At 37.0% G+C, this 26,348-nt stretch overlaps 1 protein-coding gene across 3 annotated transcripts in view; it reads right to left on the reverse strand.

Annotated features, from left to right (window-relative positions):
• Positions 1–26,348, reverse strand: part of FNIP1 (folliculin interacting protein 1) — a gene marked incomplete at its 5' end in the record, with an annotated part of 97,689 nt that overhangs the window by 37,784 nt on the left and 33,557 nt on the right. For 2 of the 3 annotated variants that reach the window (XM_084252441.1, XM_084252440.1), the window contains 4 exons: positions 3,275–3,349; positions 3,595–3,695; positions 7,453–7,587; positions 26,032–26,158. In XM_084252441.1, coding sequence (XP_084108567.1) covers positions 3,275–3,349; positions 3,595–3,695; positions 7,453–7,587; positions 26,032–26,158 — 438 coding nt within the window. The remainder of the gene's footprint in view (positions 1–3,274; positions 3,350–3,594; positions 3,696–7,452; positions 7,588–26,031; positions 26,159–26,348) is intronic. The other variant, XM_084252442.1, reaches the window with a different exon arrangement.

The following is a 26,348-nucleotide window of genomic DNA, read 5'->3' on the forward strand; positions in this document are numbered from 1 at the left end:
AATTGACAAACCCAGACTAACTTAAACTAACTCAGAAAAAAAGGAGAATAATAAATGAAATGAGAACTGAATGATGAGACATTGCAACTGATACCACAGAAATAAAAAGGATCATGACAGGCTACTATGAACAATAATACACCAACAAACTGTATAATCTAAAGGAAACATAAATTCCTAGAAACATACATTTTACCAAGATTTTACCTCAATAAAATAACAATGTCAATAATAATAATAGTAATTGAAAAAGAAATAGAAAATCTGAGTGGACCAATTGAATTGAAACAATAATCAAAAATCTCCCAATACAGAAAAGACCAGATGGTGAATTCTACCAAACATTTAAAAAATAATTAACACAAATACTTCTCAAATGCTTTAAAATCTTGAGAAGGGGCTACTCCTAGCCTCATTTAGAAGGCCTGCAGTGCCCTGACACCAAGGTCAGATAAGGATACTATAAGAAAAGTACTGGCCAACATCCCTGATGACTGTAAATGTAAAAATTCTCAACAAAATATTAGCAAACTTTCTTCAACAGCATATTAAAATATACACATTGAATCATGTGGGATCCAAGCCTAGAATGCAAGGAGGGTTGAACACATGCAGATCAATAAATGGTATACATCATCTTAATAAAGATGAAAATCATGATTATCTCAACGGATAGTGAAAAAGCACTTGACATAACACAACTTTTTATGACAAAAACCCTTTAAAAAGTGGGTATCATAGGAACATAACTCAACAGGAAAAGGTCACGTAATTAAACCCACAGCCAGTTTCATACACAACAGCAAAAGGTTCAAAGCTCTTCCTTTAAGATCAGAAACAAGACAAAGATGCTAGCACTCAAGTACCAGCCAGAGCAATCAGGCAAGAAAAAGAAATAAAAGGCATCTAAATAGGGAAGGAGGAAGTAAAATTGCTTATGTCTATAGCTGATACACTCTGATATAGAGAAAACCCTAAAGACTCCACAAAAAAACTACTATAACTAATCATTGAATTAGTAAAGTTGCAGGACACAAAGTCTACATACAGAAAATAGTTGTGTTTCCATACACTAATACTAAACATCCAAAAAAGAAATTAAGAAAAAACTTCATTCATAATAGCACCAAAATAAAAAAAAAATACTTGGGAACAAATTTAATCAAGGAGTTGAAAGACTTTTACACACTGAAAACTGTAAGTTTCAATGAAAAAAAAATTGAAAACAGAAAGATACTCTGTGTTTATAAACCGTAAGAATGAATATTTTTAAAACGCCCATGCTACCCAAAGTTATATTTAATTCAATACGATCCCTATCAAAATTCCAAAGCATTTTTCTCAGAAACAGAAAAAACAATCCTGAAATTTGTATGGAACCACAAAAGACACCAAAGGGAGAAAAAAGAAAAAAAGCCATATACACTTCCTGACTTCAACTGGCATAAACAGTATGATACTGACATTAAAAAAAATAGACATATAGGGCCTCCCCGGTGGCGCAGCGGTTGAGCGCTGGGTTGCGAAGCTGCCCGCAGCCTCTGCAGCGCCAGTTCGATTCCCGGCTGCTCCCCGGCCACCAGAGGAGGGTCCGACATGGTGCGCAGACCTCTCCTGCCGCCCGCTGCTCCCCTCAGCAGTGTACCTCGGTCCTTCTGCCTGCTCTGCTCCCCGCTCTGGCTCTGGTGAATTCTCTCACCCTCCTGCGCTTCTGACTGTACCCAGTGCTTGTATAAATAAATAAATAAATCTTTAAAAAAAAAATAGACATATAGACCAATATAACAAAATCAAGAGCCCCCAAATAACCCACCATAGATATAGTCAACCAATACTTGATAAGGGAACCAAGAATACTCCATTGGGAAAGAACAGTCTCTTCAATAAATGGTGTTGGGAAAATTAGATAAACAGATGCAGAAGAATCAAGCTGGAGACTTATCTTACACCACTCACAAGAATGAACTCAAAATGGATTAAAAGCTGAAACATAAGACCTGGGACCATAAAATTCCTAGAAGTCATCACAGGGAAAAAACTCCTTGGTGTTGTTCTTAACAGCAACTTCCTAGCTACAACACCAAAACACAAACAACAAAAACATAAGTAAGTGGAACTACATCAATCTTAAAAGTTTCTGCACAGCAACATAAACCATCAACAAAATTAAAAACACCCTGCCAAATGGGAAAAAATATTTCCAAATCCCATGTCTAATAAGCAGTAATATCCAAAATCTATAAGGAACTCAAATAGAAAAGCAAAAAAACAAATCCCCAATAAAAGTTTCTCTAAATGTTCAGAAGAATTGAAGAGACATTTTCCCCAAGAAGACATGAAAATGGCTAATCAACATCACCAATCATTAGTGAAAAGTAAATCAAGGTATAATGAGATATCACCTCACATCTGTTAGAATGGCTGTCAACAAAATATAAGAGCTATCAAGAGTTGTCAAGGGTGTGGAGAAAGGGGAACACTTGTGCACTACTGGTGAAAATGTAAATTGATATATTATTGAACAGTGTGGCAGTGCCTCAAATAATTAAAAATAGAAATAACGTATTATCTTGCAATGATATTCATGGGTATATATATCCAAAACAACTGAAATGAGGACCTCACAGACATGCTCACTCTAATGTATACTGCAGTATAGCTGACAACAGTTAAAATACAGAGACAACCTATCTGCCAATAACAAATTGATAAAAAAGATAGTGCATGCACACACACACAAACCCATATATCACACATATATGTATATGTGGAATATAAAAAAGTCAAACTCAGAGAAACGGAGAGCTAGTAGGCTGCAAGTGGGGGAAATTGGGAGACAATAGTCAAAGGTATAAACTTCCACTGATAAATTTAACAGGTTCTGGGAATCTTATATACAGCACACTGATCATAGCTAATAATAATGTATTATATATTTATATTTACAACTGCTATAACAGATCATAAATGTTTCATCACAAAAAAGAAATGGCAATTATATGATAAGGTGGAGGTGTTAGCTATGCTAAATACTTTGTAATATATATAAATGTAAATGTATCAAATCAACACACTGTGCACCTCAAACTTACATATATTTTATGCCAATTATATACCAATAAAGCTGAGGACAGGGGGGAGTCTGGGTTCCATGAACTTTCAAATTTAAGGACCAGAATATGAATTTATGCTGTAATCCCAAGAGAAATATATTATTTTTCATATTTTGAACATCTTAAATAATTCATTTCTCTCTGGATTCATAATCACTTACGTATTGAGACTTCCACAAATACTGCTGCCAGTCCGAGCAGTAAAAACTTTGCTGAGCATAAGCTGTGGAGGGGAGCTATGAAGAGAAAGAGAGGAAGATGAAAACTCAAACACAATTACCTTTTTGGCTTATTATATATAAAAATGTGTTAAGTCACAGAAATTTCACAGCATAGTTACAACATCCATGAAGTAGCATTAAATCCTTTACAGAGTATATGACATGCACAACTAGAATGATAACTATATGAATTCTCTCATCTTTAAAAAATTACCTATTCTAAAAATGACTTCATTAAGAAAAATCAGAAAATTCCCTACCGGATCTGATGAATTTTTAAAGTGGATCCTTTGTAGCTCATCGCTACTGAACCAAACATCATCTCTCCAAGCATACTGGCATCAGAAGAGCACCGAGAACCCTAAACAACATTAATATTAGAATTTTAAAACCATATCACTAGTTCAAATATTGATTTTCATTACGAATTCCTTTGCTGTAGTTATTTTACATAGTGGCTTTTTGAGGAAAAAAAAGTGATTCCATATTGGAGACACTGTTCTTCACTTCACAATGTCTTATAGAGCTAATACCATTACACATAAATTCCCTGAAGGAATTGCATTATTATTCTTTAATACGAAAATAACACAGTTTATCAAGCCAGTTTTCCTTATTGATGGTCATTCAGGTCAGTTCGATTTTTGCTAGTACAAATAAAGTCAAATGAACATTCTTTTCTTTTTTTAAAAGATTTATTTATGTATACAAGAACTGGGGTACAGGCTAGAGGTACGGGGGTGGGGAGGAGTGGTGAAAGGATTCACCAGACATAGAGTGGGGAACAGAACAGGCAGATTGAGTGAAATACACTGCTGAGAAGGGCAGCGGTGAGACAGGAGAGGTCTGCTGTGCCACGTGGGCTAGCTCCCTGGCTGGGCATCGAACTCATGCTGCAGTGGCTGTGGCTAGTTCATAGTGCCACAACCCAGCCCTTTGTGCCACCAGGGAGGCCACCCAAATGAACATTCTTAACTACATCTTATACTTATGCAACATTTCTCCATGACAGATAATGAGAAGTAGAATTCACTGAATATGCATTAACAGTTTTTACCACCCCTATGTGCAAAAGAGAGATTCATAAATGGTGTAACATGCCTTTATTTTGTTTTTTTTTTAAAGGACTTATTTGAAAGATTAGAAAGTCTTGTTTCAAAGAACTGATTAAAATGTTATTCCTTTCTATGATTCTTCAATAGCTCTCATAAGAATCAGAAGAAAAGTAAATACTGAAATCACCTATTTGGTTTTTATTTAGATACTGTGGTAAGTATCATTAATTACCTACCAAGTATTTATTTTCTACTTACTACATGAAGTTCAGTTGGTTTTAGGGAAGCAATGAGGTCAACTAAAAAGAATTGTACTACAGACCTCCCTTGAAGAGATTTAGAGTTGGTTTCATATTCAAAAGCTAAGGTAATGATAGAGCAGCAGCTTACTGAACTATCCATTTACAAGTGTACATTAACTTGGCTAAGTAAAAAGATAAGGGAGTCTTGTGCTCTGAAACCCTTGTTGGGGTTTTCTGTTTGTTTTATTTTTTTTTCCAAGTATGTTTATTGAGATAAAGCTGGTTTATATCATTGTTTCTGCTGAGGGGTTTATAGGTTCAAACATCTATAAATGTATATTTTCACACCACGCCCCTACCAATGCCCCAATAATCCTCTATCATGTTCCATGGGACCTCCTCCATCCCCAATTTCTACCCTGCCCCCTCCCCTTCTGTTGCCTCAGTTTTGCAGTTACATGTAAAGCATCTGTTATTGATTTGGTTTTGTCTGACCATTTGTTTTATTTCCCTATATTCCACAATTCCATATAGTGTCATATAAGTGACACGATTGGGTATTTGAAACCCATATCATATACAAATGGCTTAACTCCACACTTCCTGTCATGTGAGAAAATAATCCCTAATTTAGATCACTATTTTTGAGATTGTCCCAACGCAGTGCCTAACTGATACAAGAATATAATAAAAGAACTGATGAGGAAGACGCCCTAGATAATTATCTAAGATAGTAAACATGAGGATTATTCACAAATTTCATTAAACCATTTTATCAAGGAAAATCACAAATCAGGAGTTTTTAAAACTTCAAAGATTCTCTATAAAGTGACAAGAATCCCATTTTATAGTTAGAAGCTTGGGAATACACACATATACTTTTTCTTTTTATAATGTGCTTCTTTTACTCTTCAACTTACTTAGGATATTTTATATTCTAAGTAAAATAGCTACTTTTTTAAATCTTCCTTAAAAAAGACATCTTCAAATAATCCATTTCACTATATATATTATTAGTATATTATATAGATATATATACATTTATCTCTTTCTCAGTACTATAATCTTAATTTTGTTTTAATAAAGCCACAGTTTTAAGGAAAATTTTTATTTCAAAAAATACCAAGGTTAGTAAAAAGAAGCAAGTCATCTATTCTTGGGATTTGGTCAAGATAAAACTGATTCCACGTACAGAGGTTTAGGTAGTAAGAACAGTTTAAAAACAGAGCAAATAATTTTTTAATGATGAACTTCGTGTTTTTTTTAAATCAATGTAAATTTTACTTGGCAACCTAAGTTACCTCTGCAAATGACAGAAATGAGATCTTTCTCATATGCTCCTTTTTATTATGTACAACTCCATAATAAGTAAAATTTTTATTTCTCATATAATATTAGGCAAGTTACACTAATTCAAATAACATGGCATTCATAGATTTTATAAGTATAAGTAAAAAAGAATTCTCAGAAAACTAATACAGTAAAAGTTGCTGTTTATGAAATTTTATGAAGCTATATGTCTTGTTATTAAGTTTTCTTTATCTGCTCTATGTATACCAAATAGTTATTAACATGAGTTCATGGTCATGTTAGGTACTTTAATATGATAATCAATAATAAACTTAATAATAATTTTAAAAATATTATTATCTTTAATGATTTTTTTAAAAATTAAATAAACTTTGTTTTTTTAGTTAAATAAAAGACCCTAATTTAAACAATCAATTCTTTGTAAGCACTAATTACTAGAGGTTACTGATTTATAATAATCTCTGTAAATCAAAGACAATGTTCTAGTTACCTGAAACCACTTTGTATAATGAACTACCTGCTACAATAATTCATTGCCTTCTTGCTAAAGAAAGCAGATTCCCAGGACCACACTAAACTTACTACCAGAATATGTGGGTACCAGACTTACTACCAGAATATGTGGGTTACCTTCTTTAAAATAGAAAATCTCTAAGGATTTTGATGCAAAATGGGGTTACAATCACTTACTGTGCTTCAGGTTTCTACAACCTACATGTTTGCTATATTCACTCTTCACACATAATATTAGGTGAAAGACAATCTTGTACAATTGATCAAATTAGAAATTTTCCCATATAAGTGAACTGGTGCCCATCAAGAACTTGTTGTGGTTTCATGCCTAGGGCAAGGAGTTACAGAGGAAGACAGGGTAACAAGGCAGTACCTCCTACTATTTGGATTTTAATAACTTCAGAGCTAGTCTACATATACCATCACAATGTGGTGTAAGTCTCAATTTCCATCAAAATGCAATCATTTAATTACAAATAATTTAAAAGTCCAGGATTCAATTCTGGTACTGCTAATTATAAAATATTTGTGATTCACTCATGCGCGCTTGGATGAGACAAATTCACGTCACACGACATTTGCTTAGTATAAAACCAAACACTCATCTTATGTAAAATATATTGACAGAGAATTCCTGTTTTCATTGATTTATTTAATTCTGGTATTTCAAAAGAGCAATATACATAAAAGTGTACATTTCTGATTGTGCATACTTCCAATCATATTTTATTTCCTATTACAGCTGACTTTTAGTAAGTGTACACGAAATAAGAAATTATCCCAGTAGCCCACAGATCTCTAGACGTGCTCTCTGCTAAGATGTACAAAAATTCATAAACTTACTTGTCTAGTTATCTGTCTCCCCAGCTACAATGCAAGCTCAAAGAGGGCAAGGACTAGTCCCTGTTATATCCCCAATTCCTAAAATGGTACCTATCACATTGCAACTACTCAAAAACATTAGGAATGAAGAAAATAATGTCATCAGTGACCTTACCTGGTACTTAGGACACTGGTCTTTTACATCAGAAGTTGAAGTTATAGAACTATCCAAGGAGGAAGAACTGTCGCCTCCAGGTTTCAGTTGGCAGCATTTCCCAAAGACTTTAACTTGAGCGTCACTACACAGTTTCTGAAATAGAAATATTATACCCATTCCATACTTTAACATATTTTTCACCATATAAAAATTTTATAGTATAAAAACCTTTAGAAAAACCAAGGATGAAATAATTCAAAACATAACCCCGAATAGCCAAAGCTCTCCTGAAAAAAAAAGAAGGGAATGGAGGCATCACACTCCCAGACTTCAAACTATACTACAAAGCCATAATCATAAAAACTGCATGGTATTGGAACAAGAACAGACATACAGACCAATGGAATCGAATAGAAAATCCAGAAATAAACCCACAGATCTATGGTCAACTAATCTTTGACAGTTTATCAAGCCAGTTTTCCTTATTGATGGTCATTCAGGTCAGTTCGATTTTTGCTAGCACAAATAAAGTCAAATGAACATTCTTTTCTTTTTTTAAAAGATTTATTTATTTATGTATACAAGAACTGGGGTACAGGCTAGAGGTACGGGGGTGGGGAGGAGTGGTGAAAGGATTCACCAGACATAGAGTGGGGAACAGAACAGGCAGATTGAGTGAAATACACTGCTGAGAAGGGCAGCGGTGAGACAGGAGAGGTCTGCTGTGCCACGTGGGCTAGCTCCCTGGCTGGGGATCGAACTCATGCTGCAGTGGTTGTGGCTAGTTCATAGTGTATTCTTGGGATACAAGGAACATACCTCAACATCATAAAGGCCATCTATGACAAGCCAACAGCCAGTATCATTCTCAATGGTGAAAAGCTGAAAGCAATTCCATTAAGATCTGGAACAAGACAAGGATGTCCACTCTCACCACTGCTTTTCAATATAATACTGGAAGTCCTAGCCAGAGCAATAAGACAAGAGAAAGACATCCAAGGAATCCAAATAGGAAAAGAAGAAGTCAAACTATCACTATTTGCAGATGATATGATAATATACATAGAGAACCCCAAAAACTCCACAGAAAAACCAATTCAACTAATCAATCAGTTCAGTAAAGTGGCAGGATACAAAATCAACACGCAAAAGTCAGTAGCCTTCCTATACACAAACAATAAATCTGAAGAAGAAGAAATAAAAAAAAAAATCCCTTTTATTATTGAAACAAAAAAAATCAAATATTTGGGAATAAATCAAACAAAAGAGGTAAAGGACCTATACAAAGAAAACTATAAAACACTGTTAAAAGAAATAGAAGAAGACACAAAGAAATGGAAAGACATCCCCTGCTCATGGATTGGAAGAATAAACATTATTAAAATGGCCATCCTACCAAAAGCAATATACAGATTCAATGCTATTCCAATCAAAATTTCAATGTCATTCTTCAAAGAAATAGAACAATTATTGATGAAATTCATATGGAATCACAAAAAACCCCGAATAGCCAAAGCGCTCCTGAAAAAATAAGAAGGGAATGGAGACATCACACTCCCAGACTTCAAACTATACTACAAAGCCATAATCATCAAAACTGCATGGTATTGGAACAAGAACAGACATACAGACCAATGGAATCGAATAGAAAATCCAGAAATAAACCCACAGATCTATGGTCAACTAATCTTTGACAAAGGAGCAAAGACTATGCATTGGAGCAAAGAAAGTTTGTTCAATAAATGGTGCTGGGAAAACTGGGTCGCTACATGCAAAAGAATGAAGCTTGACCACTACCTCACACCATACACGAAAATCAACTCAAAATGGATTAAAGAACTAGACATAAGACCTGAAACCATAAAATATATAGAAGGAAATATAGGCGAAACACTACGTGATTTGCACATCAAAGACATGTTTACAGACACATCACCCAAAGCAGTGATAGTGAAGGCAAAGATAAACAGCTGGGACTACATCAAATTAAAGAGCTTCTGCACAGCAAAAGAGACAATAACAAAAACAAAGAGAAACCCCGCCAACTGGGAGAACATTTTTGCACCCAACACTAATGATAAAGGACTGATCACAAAAATCTGCAAAGAGCTGATTAGACTCAACAACAACAAAGAAAATAATCCAGTCAAAAAATGGGCAGAAGAGCTAAAAAGAAACTTCTCTGAAGAGGAAATGCAAATGGCCAACAGGCATATGAAAAAATGTTCAACATCACTTGTCATCAGGGAAATGCAAATCAAAACTACCATGAGATACCATCTTACACCAGTGAGAATGGCACATATTAAAAAAACTAGCAACAACAAATATTGGCGAGGGTGTGGAGAAAAAGGAACTCTTCTGCACTGTTGGTGGGAGTGCAAACTGGTCCAACCACTATGGAGAGCTGTGTGGAGATTTCTGGACCTACTAAACATAGAACTTCCATAGGATCCAGCAATTCTACTCCTAGGTATCTACCCAAAGGACACAGAAACATCAATTCCAAAGAACACCTGCACCCCTATGTTTATAGCAGCACTGTTTACAATAGCTAAGCTTTGGAAACAACCCAAATGCCCAAAAATAGATGACTGGATCAAAAAGATGTGGTACATATACACCATGGAATATTACTCAGCATTCAAAAAAGATAAGCACATGCAATTTGCAGCAACATGGATGGCGCTGGAAGGGATCATGCTCAGTGAAATAAGCCAAAAAGAAAAAGAAAAATACCGGATGGTCTCACTCATAGCAGAATCTAGAAAACTTAAATAAGGGACCAGGAAAATGAATAACTATAAGAAAGTGAAAATCAGAATCAACAAAAAACTATGAAACAGACACTTTTGGGGGGTGGGGGACGGGAGGGGAGGGATTGGGATCAGAAAGGGGGGGTTGCAATTGTATGGGGAATATAAAAATAAAATTTATTATTAAAAAAAAAAGACTATCTGTATCCTACTTTATTTTCTTCAGCACTATTTTCTAGTCTTTGGTTCTACAATATTTATAGGATTTGTACCATGCTTTTCTCATGGGGATTGCCATGGGGATTATTATATCATGGGGATTGTCCTACATTGCCATGAACTATACAGTATTCATTACTAGTGACTTAATAATATACTGTACCAGTTTTCAAATTATTTGGTCTCAAAATCCCTTTATCCTCTCAAAAAGTATTGAGGACTCTGAAAGTCTTTTATTTGCGTTATAGCTGTCAATATTTTCGAATATTAGAAATTAAAACTAACAAAGTTTAAAAATATTTATTAATTCATTTAAAAATAGCAAGACACCCATTACAAGCTAACATAAACATTTTTTTAAAAACATTTTATTTTATTTTAAGATTTATTTATTTATTTATACAAGCACTGGGTACAGTCAGAAGCACGGGAGGGTGAGAGAATTTACCAGAACCAGAGCAGGGAGCAGAGCAGGCAGAAGGACTGAAGTACACTGCTGAGGGGAGCAGCGGGCGGCAGGAGAAGTTGCTAGCCATGTGGGACCCTGCTCCGGTGGCAGGGGAGCAGCCGGGGATCAAACCGGCACTGCAGAAGCTGCAGGCAGCTTCACAACCCAGCGCTCAACCACTGCGCCACCGGGGAGGCCTAACAAACATTTTATAGGAAAAAATAACTGGGGACAGATGTAGGGATGGGAGGCCAAATGCCAATGAGACTTTGATATTTGGTTATATGTACATATGTATGTTCACTCTTGAAATAAGAAAATATTCATGTATTGAAGTTAAAATTTTATTAAGAGTGGAACATGGACCCAGAAAGTTGTGCAATCTAGTATGGAAGAAAAATGTATTTCTACTTCTTTTTTCTCTCCCTCTTGCTCTCCTCCTCTTTCCAACAGGTTCTACAGTTTTCACTGCTCACAACTACCAAAGCTGTTATCTACCAAGGTCTGTGACACTCTGAAGAAGTATCCCAAATACTTTATCACCCTTACTAATATGTCATTCCATGTAAAAGACCTCATGTGGTTTTCAGAAAAAGTAATTTGACTAAAGTCACCATTTTCTGATGACTAATTGTTCTATATAGTTGCCACTGTCACCAAAGGCATTGTAAAAGAATATTTAGTAATTTAAAAATCATCTCTAACCAAGAATATAAACATCGTTAAGTAAAAAGGGTTTTACAGCAACATAGACCTGAATTTAAATCCTGGCTCCTGGGCAAGTTACTTGATCTCCTTAAGCCTTATTTATTTAATGGGGAGAAAAGCCTTGCCTTATTTATGACACGTAAGGGGTTTCAGTGTTTGTATACTTACATGCAAATAAATAAAGTGCCCTATATAACATCTAAAACTAGCATACACTTATGATTTGTAGTTTTAAATATTATTAGAATAAAGTTAAAGTAGGAGACTAACATAATTGTTACTATGGAGTCAAGGACTTCACTAGATATTCCCATTTGTATTATGTCATTTAACACAGAGTTCTTAGTTTAGTTTTTCTGTGGCGTTTTGGGGGTTCAATCACTTTAGTAAAATGGCAGGATACAAAATCAACTCACAAAAATCAGTAGCCATCCTATACACAAACAATAAATCTGAAGAAAAAGAAATCAAAAAATCCATCCCTTTTATTACTGGAACAAAAAAAGTCAAATACATGGGAATAAACCTAATAAAAGAGGTAAAGGACCTATACAAAAAACTATAAAACACTGTGAAAAGAAATAGAAGATGACACAAAGAATGGAAAGACATCCCCTGCTCATGGATTGGGAGAATTAACATTATCAAAATGGCCATCCAAGGGCTTCCCCCGTGGCGCAGCAGTTGAGCGCTGGGTTGCAAAGCTGCCCAAAGCCTCTGCAGTGCCAGTTCTATCCCCGGCTGCTCCCCGGCCACCGGAGGAGGGTCCCGCGTGGCGTGCAGACCTCTCCCGCCGCCCGCTGCTCCCCTCAGCAGTGTACTTCGTCGGTCTGCCTGTTCTGCTCCCCGCTCTGGTGAATTCTCTCACCCTCCTGCGCTTCTAACTGTACCCAGTGCTTATATAAACAAACAAACAAACGAATGAATAAATACTTGCTTTTAAAAAAAAACCAAAAAACAAAATAGCCATGCAACCAAAAAGCAATTTACAGATTCAACGCTATTCCAATAAAAATTTCAATGACATTCTTCAAAGAAATAGAACAAATATTGATGAAATTCATATGGAGCCACCAAAAACCCCTAATAGCCAAAGTTCTCCTGGGGGGGGGGGGGAGGAAGAAGGGAATGGAGGCCTCACACTCTCAGATTTCAAACTATACTACAAAGCCATAATAATCAAAACTGCATGGTATTGGAACAAGAACAGACACACAGGCCAATGGAACCAAATAGGAAATCCAGAAATAAACCCACAGATTTACAGTCAACTAATCTTTGACAAAGAAGCAAAGAAGATGCACTGGAGCAAAGAAAGTTTGTTCAATAAATGGTGCTGGGAAAACTGGGTCGCTACATGCAAAAGAATGAAGCTTGACTACTACCTCATACTATGCACAAAAACCAACTCAAAATGGATTAAAGAACTAGACATAAGACCTGAAACCATAAAATATATAGAAGGAAACACAGGTAAAACACTACATAACATGCACCTCAAAAACATCTTTACAGACACATCACCCAATGCAGTGATAGTGAAAGCAAAGATAAATAGCTGGGACTACATCAAATTAAAAAGCTTCTGTACAGCAAAAGAGACAATAACCAAAACAAAAAGAAACCCCACCGACTGGGAAAAAATTTTTGCACACGACACTAATGATAAAGGACTGATCACAAAAATCTACAAAGAGCTGATGAGACTCGGCAACAACAAAGTAAATAATCTAGTCAAGAATGGGCAGAAGAGCTAAAAAGAAACTTCTCCAAAGAGGAAACCAAATGGCTACCAGGCATATGAAAAAATGTTCATACATCACTTTGTTCAACATCATTTTTAATAAGGGAAATGCAAATCAAAACTACAATGAGATACCATCTTACACCAGTGAGAATGGCACATATTAAAAAAACTAGCAACAACAAATATTGGCGAGGATGTGAAGAAAAAGAAACTCTCCTGCACGGCTGGTGGGAGTGCAAAATGGTCCAACCATTATGGAAAGTTGTGTGGAGATTCCTCAACCTACTAAAGATAGAGCTTCCTTATGATCCAGCAATTCCACTCCTAGGTATTTACCCAAAGGGCACAGAAACATTAATTCAAAAGGGCACCTGTACCCCTATGTTTATAGCAGCACTATTCACAATAGGTAAGCTATGGAAACAACCCAAATGCCCAAAAATAGATGAATGGATCAAGAAGATGTGGTACATATACACAATAGAATCTTACTCAGCAATCAGAAAAGATAAACTCATGTAATTTGGATGGAGCTGGAAGGGATCATGCCCAGTGAAATAAGCCAGAAAGAAAAAGAAAAATATCGGATGGTCTCATTCATAGCAGGAATTTAGAAAACCTAAATAAGGGACCAGGAAAAAGACTAATTACAATAAAGAAAAAATCAAAATCAACAAGCAACTATAAACCAGAGACACACTAATGGGAGGTAGGGGGGGAAAGAGGAGGGATTAGGGCTAAAATGAGGAAAGTGGGAATTGCACTGGCAATACAACCAAAATGAAGATGCATACATTGTCCAAAAATGAAAAATGATGTAAGAATTATATAAAATAAAATAAAATAAAATACTGAAAAAAAAATAAAAATAAAACAAAGAGTTCTTGGGCCGGTGGTGCAGCGAGTTGAGCGCAGTGCTGTGAGGCTGTCCACGGCCTCTGCAGCTCCGGTTCGATTCCTGACCATCCAGGGAGATTCCCACATGGCGAAACATACCTCTCCTGTCTCACCTGCTGCTCCCCTCAGCAGTGTAGTTTGGTCCTTATGTCTGTTCTGCTCCCTACTCTGTCTCTGGTGAATTCTTTCACCCTCCTGCGCCTCTCGCCTCTGCCCCAGTGCTTGTATAAATAAGAAAATTTTAAAAATAAATAAATAAAACAAAGAGTTCTTTTCCTCATGGAAATTACAATCTTACAGAGAAAAAGAGAAATTTAACAAATTTCTCTAAATATATATCTAGGGCCTCCCCTGGTGGCGCAGGCAGTTGAGCACAGCGCCGTGAAGCTGTCTGCAGCCTCTGCAGAGCGGGTTCGATCTCAGCCAGCCACAGAGATACCCACATGGCACGGCAGACCTCTCCTGTCTCGCCCACTGCACCCCTCAGCAGTATATATCTGTCAGCCTGCCTGTTCTGTTCCCCACTCTGTGTCTGGTGAATCCTCTCACCCTCCCTCACATCGGGCCTGTGCCCTGGTTCTTAAATGCATGAATAAATAAATCTTTAAAAAAAAAAAAAAGATGTCTAAATATGTATGATGAGAGAGAGTTAAAAAAGATCTAACAAGTAATAAAGATGATAACAGCTAACATATATAGCACTCTCTGGTCAGGTACTCTTCTATATTACATGTATGTATATACTCTATTCCTCACAACAGTAGTATTATTCTCACTTTACAGATGTAGAGGTTGAGTGAATTAATTAGCTGAGCAAGGACTTAATTTAGTCTGGGAGATATCATGTAAGTAACATTTAAGTTGCCATTACAAAAGAGGAAGAATGGGAGGACTAGAAAGATACTCCAGGATGAAGGGAGCTATATATCTCCAATCACTGAATCAAGTAGTAATTTGCAACAGGGAGAAAAGGATAAACATACTGCAGGAGTGAAGTATAAAAGAATTGAAAAATATATACATGAAAGCACACAAATGTATGTGTACATATATACCCCATATCTCCTCTTCTCCCACTAACATCTCAGTTGTTCAATGTATTTCATGCCTCCTTCTCTACATTCATGACTTTTATTAACCAAACATTTTCCATTTGCATGGAAAATGGTCTAGTGAGAGGACAGGGCAGTCAGCAATCCACAAGTATGAAAACAGGGTTCTGTTTTCTATTTTACTTTCATTCCTAAGGGAAGTGATGCCATAGTTTATTTTTAGCCAACAAAAACAAACAATACCCCTTACTTATGTTAAGAAATAGAATATACAAGGGAATTCCACAAAACAAAGATAAACTAATGCCTATCCTACTACTAAAACTCTTTCAAAAAATTCAGAAAGGGGGCCTCCCCGGTGGCGCAGCGGTTGAGCGCTGGGTTGCGAAGCTGCCCGCGGCCTCTGAGGCGCCAGTTCGATCCCCGGCTGCTCCCCGGCCACCGGAGGAGGGTCCCACATGGCGCGCAGACCTCTCCTGCCGCCCACTGCTCCCCTCAGCAGTGTACTTCGGTCCTTCTGCCTGTTCTGCTCCCTGCTCTGGCTCTGGTGAATTCTCTCACCCTCCCGTGCTTCTGACTGTACCCAGTGCATGTATAAACAAAAACAAAACAAAAACAAATAAATAAATAAAACATGCCTCTAAAAAAAAAAAAAATTCAGAAAGGAATACTACCGAACACATTTTATTAGACAGACATCACACTGATCAAAACCAAACAAAAAAAAGAAAATTACAGACCAATCAATCTCCCTAATGAACACAGTAGCTAAAATCTTCAATAAAATCTTAACAAACGAAGTCCAACAATACATCAAAAGGATTATATACCATGACCACATGGGATTTATTCCAGGGACACAAAGATGGTTCAGCATCTCAAAACCAATTAATGCAATTCACCACATCAAATAAAAGAAAAATAAACTTTATGATCACTTCAATAGATGCCAAGACAGCATCTGATAAAGTTCAACATCCATTTATGATGAAGGCTCATGAAAAATTTCAGATGAAAGGAACATGTCTTAACATAATTAAAGCCATATATGGCAAACCCACAGCTAACATCATTCAAAATGCTGAAGAACTGAAAGCTTTTCCACTAAGATCTAGGACAAGATAAGGATGTCCCTCTCACCACTGCTTTTTAATATAATACTAGAATTCCTAGCTAGAGCAATTAAGCATGAGAAAGACATAAAAGGAATCCAAACTGGGAATCAAGAAGCAAAGCTATCATTATTTGCTGATGATATGATGATATATATAAATATCTACAGAAAAACTAATTAAAATAATAAACCAGTTCAGTAGAGTAACCAGGTTACAAAATCAATACACAAAAATCAGTAACCTTCCTATACGTAAATCTGAAGAGGAAAAATTTAAGAAAACACCCCGTTTACAATTGTACTCAAAAAAATTAAATACCTGGGAATAAATCTAACAAAGGAGGTGAAAGATCTATACAAGGAAAATTATAAAACAGTGTTAAAAGAAATAAAAAGAATTCACAAAGAAATGGAAAAACATTCCCTGCTCATGTATCAAAAGAAGCAGCATTATCAAAATGGCCATCTTACCAAAAACAATTTACAGTTTCAATGCAATTCCAATAAAACTCTCAATGGCATTCTTCAAAGAAATGAAAAAATATTGCTAAAGTTAATAGGGAATCACAAAAAACCCCAGAATCATCAAAGTTCTCCTGCTAAAGAGGGGAAGAATGGAGGTATTAGACTCCCAGATTTCAAACTATACAAAGTCATAATAATAAAAACAGCATGGTATGAAACAAAAATAGACACACAGAACAATGGAACTGAACTGAAAGTCCACATATAAAAATACATATATGGTGAACTAATCTATGAAAAAGGAACAAAGAATATACACTGAAACAAGGAAAGTCTCTTCAGTAAATGGTGCTCTGAAAACCGGACCGGCATTTCAAAACAATGAAACTACATCACTACCACACAACATACACAAAAATCAACTCAAAATGGACAAAGACTTGGAATAAAACCTGAAATCATAAAACATGTAAAATAAAACACAGTAAAACACTCCATGACACAAGTGTCTGAAACGTCTTGTAGGGCTTGTTTCCAGAAGCAAAGAAAATAAAGATTATAAACAGCTGGAACTACATCAGACTAAAAAGGTTCTGTACAGTAACCAAGACAAAGAGACACCCTATGGAATGGGAGAATATATCTGCACACCATAGATCTGATAAGGGACTGATGTCAAAGATCTACAAAGAGCTTACACAGCTCAACAAAAAAAAAAGCAAACAACCCAACCAAAAGCTGGGCAGAAGAGCTAAAAAGATATTTCTCTTAAACAGAAATGCAAATGGCCAACAGACATATGAAAAAGTTTTCAAAATCACTTATCAGAAAATGCAAATCAAAACCACATGAGAGGGCCTCCCCGGTGGTGCAGTGGTTGAGCGCTGGGTTGTGAGGCTGCCCGCGGCCTCTGCAGGGCCGGTTCGATCCCAGGCTGCTCCCCAGCCACCGGAGGAGGGTCCCACTTGGCGCGCAGACCTCTCCTGCCGCCCACTGCTCCCCTCAGCAGTGTGTTTCGGTCCTTCTGCCTGCTCTGCTCCCCGCTCTGGCTCTGGTGAATTCTCTCACCCTCCCATGCTTCTGACTGTACCCAGTGCTTGTATAAAACAAACAAACAAACAAACAAATAAATAAATAAAAATACATGCCTCTTTAAAAAAAAAAAAAAAAACACATGAGAGACCACCTCACACCTGTGAGAATAGCCCATATTAAAAACAAACAAAAAACAAACCAGAAACAACAAATGCTGGAAAGGAAGTGGTTACTGCTGGTGGGAATGCTGGTGGGAATGCAAACTGGTCCAGCTACTATGGAATGCTGTACGGAGGTTGCTCAAAACACTAAAAATGGATTGACATATGACCCAGTGATTCCACTCGTAGGAATCTACCCCAACGACACAAAAACACTATTTTGAAAAGAAACACACACTCCTTTGTTTATTGCAGCACTATTAACAATCATCAAGTGATGGAAACAACCTAAATGCCCCAAAGCAGATGAATGGATCAAGAAGATGTGATATACTACTCAGCAAACAAACAAAAAAAAAACAAACAAAAAAAAAAACCTCATACCATTTACATTAAAATGGATGAGCTGAAAGAGATTGTGCTAAGGGGGCCTCCCCAGTGGCGCAGCGGTTGAGCACTGGGTTGCAAGGCTGCCCGCAGCCTCTGCGGTGCCGGTTCGATCCCCGGCTGCTCCCCGGCCACCGGAGGAGGGTCCCACAAGGCGCGCAGACCTCTCCTGCCGCCCACTGCCATGTGCTTCGGTCCTTCTGCCTGTTCTGCTCCCCGCTCTGGCTCTGGTGAATTCTCTCACCCTCCCGCGCTTCTGACTGTACCCAGTGCATGTATAAACAAACAAACAAACAAATAAATAAAACATGCCTCTATTAAAAAAAAAAAAAAAAAGATTGTGCTAAGGGAAAAAGTCAGAAGGAAAATGGTAACTATCGGATGGTTTCACTTATATGTGGAATATAGAGAAACCAACCAAAGAGTAAGGAAAAGACAAAACTTGCAATGCTGACCATAGATCTAAGGCATACAGCAGGGAAGGAGCAGTGAGAGGGGTCCAAATGGAATGGAAGAGCACAAAAAAACTGTGATGATGAATTATAGGTGCTAAGGGGGCTGCAACTGAGGGAAGAAATAAAATACTTTTCATAAATTAGCAAAGATGCAAGAAAATAATTAATAAAAAATAATTGAAAAGAAATGTTATAAACATCACTGGGAAAAACCTGTAATTTTATAAACCATAATTTTTATTAATATTTTAACATTTTCAAACAATCCCAAATAAGTTACAAATTCAGTTTAAAGAATTTTCCGTGACCTGAATGCGAATAAGTTTCCCACCTGATACCCTATCAACTGAATATTTTAATGCATATTTCCTTTCAAAAAAAGATTTCTTTATATATTCTCAATATAGCCAAAAATTTGGGACATCATCACTGATGCATTATAACCACCTAAACCTTAGACTCCAATAAAATCTTAATAACATCCTATAAAGAAAAAGTATCTCCAGTTCACTATATTGAATTGCATTTATTTGTTTTATCTCTTTAGCCTCCTTCAGTATGGGAAGTTTCTCAGTCTCTGACTTGCATGACCTTGACATTTGTGAAGATTACAGGACAGTTATTTTGCAGATATTTCCTTATGCTAAGATTAAGCTTATATATCCAAGGATGTAGTATCGCAGAATTACTGTGAAGAACTGTATTCTTCTCACTAAACCTTATCATTTGGCATGATTTTGAATTGTTCCACTGGTGATATTTTTGATACTGATGATCACTTACCAAGACTCTCCATTATAAACAAACATTTTTCCTCTTTGCATTTAATATTTTGGTCAGGGGAGATTATGAACTCATATGCTCTTTAAATGCTAAAAGTATGCTGTTTCTCAACGAACTCTCAAATTATTAATTTATATCAATATAGTGTCATGGTTTCCTGTTTTAATCAACAGGTTATAATCTGCTACTATTATTTATTGTTATGCTAAAATTTTCCCAATCTGACCACTAAGAACCCCTTCAAGCTGGCTTCTATGTTCTGTGATATGTTCCCATTATTCACTAAGCTTTCAACACAGTAAGGTCCAGGCTAGTCTTTTTCTTTCCTTGCCCCAGTACAAGGACCAGTCATTTCTCCAAGGAGACCTGGTTCCTCAGCAAAAGATGGAATTTAGAGGAGCTCTAAAAGGGAGATATTTCTCATTGCTTGTAGACCCTCTCCGTGGACAAAGCTACAATAGAATACACACATTTGTATCTACATTTATTGTGTTGATGCATATACATTGTGTATGCATAAATTCACACAACAATCTCCCATTCCAATCCATACCACAGAGCTCTAATTGTCTCCCTTTCCTTATTCAAACTACCTGACATTAAGAAAAACAGGATTCTCATTGTCCTTAACATATACGTTTTATCAACTCCCTTGCACATAACTAGGCTATCATTTCCCTACCATTCCTCTCCCTGCATGGATGTTTTCCTTGGGTTCAGATACTCAGGATAGATGCTCTACTTATCCCACTTAGATGTTGCTATCTGGTGTCAGGCAAGACTTTCACCTGGACACATAATTGTATTCCATGCTGTAAAATTCTACATCACAAATGAAATTCAGATTGATAACTGGCACTTACACGGTATTTCTCAGTTTATAAAAGTCTTTCACATGCATTTTTTAAATATTAAGTTGTATATAAGCAATCCACTTAGGTGATTCAAGTCAAAACATTACAAAGAAATATACCTAAGGAAGTCTAGGCTCTACCTTCTTTGCCTACCCTATCTCCCACTCCACATATTCTTAATACACAATCATTTGACAAGTTTAGTATTATCTTTCCAATATTCCTTTCAGCAAATTTAAGTTTAAAGCATAATGTTACCTTTCCACATCTCTAACAGGAAAGATAAGTAATCCAGGTCTGCCGTTCTCTAATTTTCTGCTAATATTCTGGAGAATCTTCCCTTGAATTTTTAAAAATTATTCCCATTCTTTATTTTTTTTAAATATACACAGCTGCATAGTATTGATATTTCAGTGGGTAAATTCTACTATAGGGCCTCTCCGGTGGTGCAGCGGTTGAAGGTTGCAAAGCTGCCCACAGCCTCTGCAGTGCCGGTTCAATCCCCAGCCACTGGGCGAGGGTCCCACATGGCGCACAGACCTCTCCTGCTGCCCACTGCTCCCCTCAGCAGTGTACTTAGTCAGTCTGCCTGCTCTGCTTTCCGCTCTGGCTCTGGTGAATTCTCTTACCCTCTCACGCTTCTGACTGTAGCCAGTGCTTGCATAAATAAATAAATCTTTAAAAAAAAATACTACTACAGCTTATTTAAGCAGTCATCTGTTAATGACATTGCTCATGGAACTGTGTGTGGTATCAAAACTTAAGTATACATCATATTTTTTGGTAGATATTGAAATTGGTCAGATAACCCTCTATAGAAATTGTAACATTTCACTCTTTAACAGCAAAATGTTGTCATTCAATGTTTGAGTTGTTGCTAATCTAAAAGGAAAGGACTAAAATCTCATAGTTTTCTTTTTTTTTTTTTTTTTTTCCCAAATGAAGGTAAGATTCTGCTTTTGTCCTTTACCCAATTTCCCACCGGTGGTTCTCCTCTCTTGATTTCTAGGAACTCTTTATATAGAAAGTTACCATTTATAAGAGTTTTCCCAGGATATCATTTGTATTTTAACTTTTCTTGAGGAGGTGGTGTTGTTTTGGATATTTGTTGTTTTTTTCTGCTTGTTTTTGTTTTTGGCCTTGTTTTTTTATACTCAAGTTTGTGAGGGGTTTTCCCTTAATTTATTGGCCAAACTTATCAGTTTTTCACTTTATGACTACTGGGGTTCGTATATAGAAAGGTTGCCACTTTATAACAGGAATCCACTTTTTTAAATTGTTATAATTTTATTTTGTTACATCTAAATATCTGATACACTTGAAATATGAATTTAAATTTATCTTCCTTTCAAATGGTTGTCTCAGTATCATTAATCATTTCCCTAATGATATATGATGCCTTTATCATAAACTAAATTACTATGTGTATTTAGGTCTACTTCTGACCCCCTATTTTATCTATTTATTTGTAATAAGTCATTTACAGTATATTTTCAAATCTGAAAAGGCTAGTTTATCATCCTCACCCTTCTTTTTCAGTTTTCTAACCAATTACTGCTAATTTTTTTTCTATATGAACTTCAAAATTAACTATCTGGTACAGTTACTACCCCCACTTAAAAAAAATGGTATATTTATTGGGATAAGATTATTTTATAAAACAGCATAGAAAGAATGGACAATTTTATGATATTGAATGTTCCTTAAGAACATCCTTTGCCTTTGTATTTGCTCAACTTTATGTACCTCAGTACACCTGAGGATTTAAATCACCTGAAGATTTAAATAGCTTATAACAGAGAAGAACAACAGGTATTTCAATGTGTTCTGTACTGTTAAAAGGGAACAAATGAAGTCTTCATAGGAGCATTTGCAAGATTTTGATAATAAACTTCCTAACTATAACTAAAATGGATCAAGATACAGTCATGAATCATTTAACAATGGAGATAAGGGCCTCCCTGGTGGCACAGGTGGTTGAGCGCAGCACTGTGAAGCTGTCCGCAGCTTCTGCAGTGCAGGTTCGATCCTGGCCGGCCACAGAGATACCCACATGGCACAGCAGACCTCTCCTATCTCGCCTACTGCTCCCCTCAGCAGTGTATTTTGGTCCCTCTGCCTGTTCTGCTCCCCGCTCTGTCTCTGGTGAATCCTCTCACCCTCCCGCACATCTGGCCTGTACCCCAGGGTTCTTGTATAGATAAAATAAATCTTAAAAAAAAAAATGGATATACATTCTGAGAAATAAACAATTCTATTATTGTAGTAATGATACAGAGTACATGGTGATTTTTTTTTTTTAAAGCTTTATTTATTTATACAAGCACTGGGTACAGTCAGAAGCGCGGAAGGGTGAGAGAATTCACCAGAGCCAGAGCGAGGAACAAAACAGGCAGACTGACGAAATACACTGCTGAGAGGAGCAGCAGGCACGGCAGGAGAGGTCTGTCGCGCCATGTGGGAGCCTTGCCGGTGGCCAGGGATCGAACCGGCGCTGCAGAAGCTGCAGGCAGCTTCTCAGCCCAGCGCTCAACCACTGTGCCACCAGGGAAGACCCTACATGGTGTTTTTTTTTTCCAACCTTTTCATCCTTAGCAAAATCTTTTGAAGTCATGGAAGAAACTCTTGAGTGTATTCTCCCAGATGCCAAACATAGACTCCTTAGTGACATCACCCAAAGCCCAAATAAGATTCTTGTTACAGTCACCAATATTGTAATCCTTGTAGAATTACATCAGTGTTCCTCAGTTGTAGTAATAGCCTGGGCCAAGTTGCTCTCAGGTAGTAGGTTTTAAAAAGCTGCTAGAGGGCCTCCCCGGTGGCGCAGCGGTTGAGCGCTGGGTTGCGAAGCTGCCCGCGGCCTCTGAAGCGCCGGTTAGATCCCCGGCTGCTCCCCGGCCACCGGAGGAGGGTCCCACATGGCGCGCAGACCTCTCCTGCCGCCCGCTGCTCCCCTCAGCAGTGTACTTCGGTCCTTCTGCCTGCTCTGCTCCCCGCTCTGGCTCTGGTGAATTCTCCCACCCTCCCGTGCTTCTGACTGTACCCAGTGCATGTATAAACAAAACAAACAAATAAATAAATAAATAAAAGCATGCCTCTATTAAAAAAAAAAAAAAAAAGGCTGCTAGAACTTCTTGATCCATTGGTCAGATCAAAGAAGTGGTGTTTGGAGAGAGAAACACCACTTTAATAATGGAATCAAGATCACCAATAAAGGGATGTCTGGGAGCAATACCAACAATAAGCAAAATCTTGAAAGCATGTTTCTCCAAATAGCACTTCTCCATTTCAATGGCACAGCAATTCAGAAAGGAGTCTTGGAAGAGGGGCTGGGTCATTCATGACTTCTTATTGCTCCTGTGATACACTGGCAGTGTGTGCTTACTCATATGTCTAAAGACCTTGGATTTTTCACTCTGCCAGGTTACAAAGGGTTAACATGCAATACTGCGCCCAAATAAGACTGTTATCCTGTCCTTAAAAGCCTTGAAATCTGGCACTGACTTGGCTTCCTTATGGAACAAAGTCCTTTCAGGTATCCATTTCCAGAATAGGGAGGTTTACCATAGCAAAGATTGGCTCTGGCAAGTAAGTAATTTTCCTCCACAATCAGCTTATCTAGATTCTAGAAAAATTTCTCAGCTGTCTTTACATCATTGCTCATAGGTTCACCACTCACTTTCACATTATGTAATAAATAATGATTCCTGCATCATTTAAACCACCCACAAGAAAAGCAGTAAATTCAACCCTGCAGTTGAGAAGAGTCTTTTCTTTCAACATTGCAAATGTTGGTCATGATGGTGCCAAAACGGAGATACCTGTATCTTTTCTTCAGTGCAGGTTATTGGAAGTTTCTCCATATCTGATATAGACCCTTTTCAAATTTTTGTCAATCTTCTTGCTTTCAATGAAGCAGATCCTTTAAGAGTTCCCACCACTTTGTTGTTATTCTTCAAGATGTTAGCAATGGTGAAATGGGGCATGCCTGACTAGTGAGCAATAACCATTACTGGTTTTCCATTTTCATAGCACTTAATCACTTTCAATTTTGTTTCCAAGTCACTCACTCAGTGTAGCCTATTACTAGCCATATTAGCAGTGGACTTTGTATACTTAGGGCCACAATGAACAAAACAACTTGATATTAAATCAAACACAATAGGAAATTACAGTACCGAGACACAGTAAACAGGAGACGTTTGAGGCTGCTGCTGGCTTAAATGTTACAATATTTTAACAGCTAGATGATAGAAACTGGGATCACCACCATATTAGTGGTCTGTTGTAGACTGAATCATTATGCAGGACATGACTGTATGTGAGGCAGCATACACATGTAAGGGAGCATGCAGTTTAGAAATCAGCCAAATTGTCTGTTTTCTGTGCCCCCCCACCTTTGTCTAATAAGAGACACTAAGAGTCACTCCTGCATCATCACTCTCCAACTTGATCTCCAGCTACTTTACATATTACTTCTTACCACTCCATCCAAAGCCTTCTTTCAGTTCCTTCAATTCACCAACTTTCTAATTACTTGTGTCCTGTGCTTACTAATCCTGCTACCAGGAACACTCATCCCTGATTCCATGCTTTTAATTTCTTCAGATCTCAGCCTGAATTTCACTTCCACACTTCCTAACTACCCTTATCCAAAGTAATGAAAATTATGTTCCTTCCTGTCAAATTTCATAAGCATTCTGATTGTTTCCTTTACAGTATTTAATTACAATTTGGAATTTTTTTAACTAATTTTTTTTGTTCAAAGTCTACCTACCCTAAAAGGTTGTCTAACTGCAAGCACCATGAGGGCAGAGACTGCTTAATGTAGTATTTTGCAGTTACTTTTTTTTCATAAATAATACCTTAAGAATATCTTGTAATACCTTTTTCTTATCACATTGAAAAAGGATCTAGAGAATAGCTAAGACATCTAAAAACAAAGCATACTTTCTAGAAAATTGAGAAATGTGTTCATATTTAGAAAGACATTATATAACCTGGAAATCAAAGTAACTCAAAATGAATGGAGTACCTAATATATTCTGCAGTAGATGCTGAGGATGCAGTTGTAAATGAGACAACAGACTTATAGCAAAAATATCAAATTTTTGGAGCCTCCATGGTGGCGTAGCAGGTTGAGCACAGCGCTGTGAAGCTGTCTACAGCCTCTGCAGCGCAGGTTCATGGGTCTGATTCCCAACCAGGCAGGGAGATACCCACACGGCAAGGCAGACCCCTCCTGTCTTGACCACTGTTCCCCTCTGCAGTGTTTTTCAGTAGATCTGCCTGTTCTGCTCCCCACTCTGTCTCTGGTGAATTCTCTCACCCTCCTGCGCCTCTAGCCTGTGCCCCAGTTATTGTATAAATAAATCTTTAAGAAAAATCAAATTTTTCTAAGAATACAAATCTCAAAAGCAAGCTCTCAAAAGTGACCGAAATACCATAATTAAAATTTTACTCATTTTTTTCTTAATGTGACATTAAGTTTCAACCAAATCAATAATGATGCTCACCGATACTGATATGTCCTCATTTTTTCTCTTAACACTGGAGTCAAACAAGACATTTCTCCCTCGTCTTTCACAGTCTTGATAAACAATCAGTCGAATTTGGCTTGGATCAAACTCTGGCAAAGGCCAACTTTAAAAAAAAATAAAGACTCATTAGAGTTTTTGATAAGCATTCCACATAAATTCCTAGAACCAAAACACATATAATAAAATGCAAAGTAGTTATTATTGTTAAAGAATAAAAGCAGATCTTTACATAAACTACCACCATTTAGTTCAGGGCTGACAACTCCCATGGCCATGGCATTTTATATTAAAAA

This window comes from Talpa europaea (genome assembly GCF_964194135.1).
Source record: "Talpa europaea genome assembly, chromosome: 13".
NCBI lineage: Eukaryota > Metazoa > Chordata > Mammalia > Eulipotyphla > Talpidae > Talpa > Talpa europaea.